The 3,818-nt window shown below is 32.9% G+C and overlaps 1 protein-coding gene across 1 annotated transcript; it reads left to right on the plus strand.

Moving 5' to 3' along the window:
- Positions 1-260: 260 nt before the first annotated feature.
- LOC123539566 (integrin beta-8-like) lies at positions 261-2,626 on the plus strand. Its single transcript, XM_053527073.1, has 3 exons — positions 261-407; positions 797-922; positions 2,459-2,626. The coding sequence occupies exons 1-3, from the start codon at positions 368-370 to the stop codon at positions 2,569-2,571; spliced, it is 279 nt and encodes a 92-aa protein (XP_053383048.1). The 5' UTR covers positions 261-367; the 3' UTR covers positions 2,572-2,626.
- Positions 2,627-3,818: the final 1,192 nt, after the last annotated feature.

Genomic DNA, 3,818 nt, shown 5'->3' on the forward strand with positions numbered 1-3,818 from the left:
CGACGAATGGTTTTTGGCTCGTGGTGCCATGTTTTAAAATCGCTTAAAGAGAAACGTGATACATTAATTAGATGTTTGAACTCTTCATTCCAAATTGGGGTAGAAACATGAGGCAGGGTTATCTGTGTTAAACTACTTCAGCAGTTTTGTAGATAAGAGCCTGTTTGTCACTTCGTGACTGCGTGATCAAAACAGAGCATATATAACCATAAAATCGTGATCGTTATGTGAAAATGAACATATTTTACAATGATAAAAGCGGAGTCGGAATATATATATATATATATATATATATGTATGTAGAATGTCAAATAGTCTTCAAACATTTAATTTCACACGAAACTGTAGATTCGTTTAATAGCACAAAATGAAGGTTATTATTGCGTTACTAGTTGTGACAACTTTAGGTGAGTTTCCATTCAGCAACTTATATTTTTTTCTAATGCGTTTTTCTATCACAGGTTGCGGATGCGAATGGGAATACGGAGTCCCGTTATCCTCGAGCCGGACATTCCCATGTGCACTCAACCGGTCGTTGGTCGACCTATGTCTATAAAAGATACAGAAAGAAGATTTAACGTTTTCAGTTTGAACTTATCAAGCTCGTTTTATTGACTGATTCTCGAACTTCTTAATCTTATTCAGCTCGTTTAATATATTTTGTATTAAAAGACTCTCATTTTAGACACTCTAACTATAACTAAAAATAGTTTTACATATAGATCTACATCTTAAACATTTGATTAAAACTGAAGAAAGCGATTTATAAATGTACGATTTCCAAAACATATTTCAGCTTTTGTCTATGCTGAACATTGTAGAGACAATGCCGCATGTCACGAACACCATATCACTCAGTGCCACGGTCATACACATTCAGTTTGTCTAGATAATTGGTGCGAATGCTCCGATATTCAACACGGTTTGTATATATTTATTTACATACATATACATTATTCCGTGTAGCTTCTTTGTAGGCAAGTATTTTTACATTTATCGCTAATATCATTTTTACATATATGTTTAGTAAATTATACGTGCATCACACATATTCAACAATATTAACACATATACTAAGTAAAACAGTTACACTTTCTTTGTTTCCATTCAGCGTTTGAAAAAGATAATCAATCAAATAAAATAGTATACAGAAAAAAGAATATCAAAATGAAAATATGAAACACAAAACTGTTGATATTGTAAAGTTGTCATTGGTGTTGGAGCGATCTCATAATTTGGCTTGTGGAGAGGGGCACAATAGGTGGAAATGGGCAACGACAATTAAAAAAGAGTAAAGGAAACGTTCTTCGCTTTATCAAAATAGACGTCAAATCAATTCCTTATCGGTACATCTAACTGCTCTCTCAGATTGCTCTTTGCCCTTTTAGATTTCTTTTCACTTCCTAGGTCAAACTTTGGAAGCCAAAACATATGCTGCCCCCGCTCCTACTCTCACAACTGGAGGGAGGGGCGACCCACATTCTCCTATGCCTATGGTTGTACAGAAGATGATGCGATTTTAGTATTACCCATATTACATGTGTATCAGTTTTGAAATTTGATTATGAGAATGAACAAATTGTGAGCAGACTGGTTTGTTTGTCATCACTACGAAGGAAATATTTATAATTCTTCAATTACTACTTCCCTGTACTTATAGCTGTTCTGCATTCCATGTAAAAATCATTATTCGTCTTGTTTGAACTCGTGTTTACTTTTAGGGTTTTCTATTTTTCTTTGTCACTATAAATTGTTGTGAAATACACAAATCGAGGGCTGAACGCAATACTGTAGTAACTCCTATTAAACAAAGAAGGACTTACGCTAGTATTGCGTTCAACCCTCGAAATACTCTTCGTACATTTCTAGCAGATTTCATCGGGTCATTCAATGTCGAAATTTTTACATCTTTGACTATCTTTTGAAAGTGGGACGTTGTCAGTCACAATTTCTATAGTTCAAAACATGCTGGAGGATTTCTTAACATATTGGTATCTTAATGAAAAAGAACTTCACAATTATAACCTACAAATTCTTAGTGACATCTTTAATTTAACGGTGTTCAAAATGTTAATGATAAACTAAATGACAACACTATTTTATTTCAATCGAGCTGAGTGCTGAAGAATATCTCTCTTTATTTTATTTCAACTAACTGGAAGACTGATTTTTTCTTTATTTTATTTCAATCGTGCTGAAGACTAAAGAATTCCGCTTAAACCGGTGCTAGGGGGCGAAATTAGTGCTGCACATTTTATTACCTCTCATGAACAGACTCAATCAAACCGCGTCTGTTATTATTATTTTTGGTTGCATTCTATGCTTCCAAGGGATCTTTTTACAGATATTATTCGTTAAATCATTTCTTTTTAAAATAGGTTGCACACATGTTATTAAGAGTAAGCGCTTTATAATGCCATTTGCATTAATGATATCACATACTTATCTTTTACTACAGGGCACAATTGTACGGCTCAGGCAGACTGCCCTTCCTGTCCCGATAATCACGTGGCTCACTGTGTGGACGGCCGCTGCCACTGTGCAGGAGGTCGACCCGGACAAGGCAAATAACTCGATAATAAATAATTTGTAAACCAAAAGATATATTATAAAACACAGAAATGGCTGTTTTGTTATTATGATTTTATATATTTTTTCACAGTCTTACTGCTTCTTATGAAGCAGCTATCCAGTTGACTTTTGAAATGTTGCTGGTTCTTCAAAGTTAACTGCTAGTGCATAAACTAATGTCCAGGAAGTCCGGCTCACCACTATTTAAACTTGTAGCTAGATTAGGACCAAAGTTTGACAGTAAGACTTTAAACCAAATCCAACCTTATCCTGACAATATTCTGTTTGATGCAAAGAATTTCTTTGAACCAAAGATATATAAAACAACATTGATATGAATATGTTACTATAATTTTTTTTATAAAACTTCCAACGTTTATTCTCTAAAATTACTAAACTGGAAACGTAAAATGCCCTATAAAATGTTGTTGTTTAATGAATGATTAATCAATATTATATATTTTGTAAAACTAAAAAGTTCCTTTTACCATCATTTGAATTCTTGAGAACAATATATAACTCCCATTTTCATCAAGTGTCCAGAATGCAATAGTTCTTATGCAATAAAATTTCATTTGAAATAAAATTTCATTTGATCTTGCGTTTGATTCTGTTCAATTTTTTGTGGGATGTTTAGTTAATGGGGAATCTTTTTAGCTAAAATTGTTAGAGAATGGCCTTAAGTGCCTTCTCCGAATGACATTTCAGGCACAGGCGGGCATATGAGAACAACAACAGACCTACTTTAGGAAAGCTGACTTCTTTGCATGTGTTATAAAACATTTACAATACTATCATGATATATCATGATGAGGGTGGATTTTATATTTACTTTACAACTTTTCTAGTTACACCATTATTTTTTGTATTGTCATCTCTGACAAATTTTGAGAAAAGAAAAATTGAATTTAATTTTAAATGATCATTTTGATTTGCTGAATCATTAATAATAACGGTCGGACTTCTGCAGAATAGTCTTGATTTATTACACACATATTGTATACAATGGGGATTAGAAGTTAATGTTATGAAAACTAAAATTGTTGTATTTAGGAAAAGGGGAATTACTTTCGCTAGAGAAAGATGGCTTTACAATAACCAACCGATAGAAGTTGTAGATTATTTTAATTATCTTGGTACAGTTTTTAACTACTTAGGGAGTTTTGTGTTAAACCAAGAACATTTGAGTGGTAAAGCATTAAAGGCTTTAAACGTTTTATTGTATAACTGTAAAGATTTTGATTTTA

This window comes from Mercenaria mercenaria, chromosome 16 (genome assembly GCF_021730395.1).
Source record: "Mercenaria mercenaria strain notata chromosome 16, MADL_Memer_1, whole genome shotgun sequence".
Classification (NCBI taxonomy): Eukaryota; Metazoa; Mollusca; class Bivalvia; order Venerida; family Veneridae; genus Mercenaria; species Mercenaria mercenaria.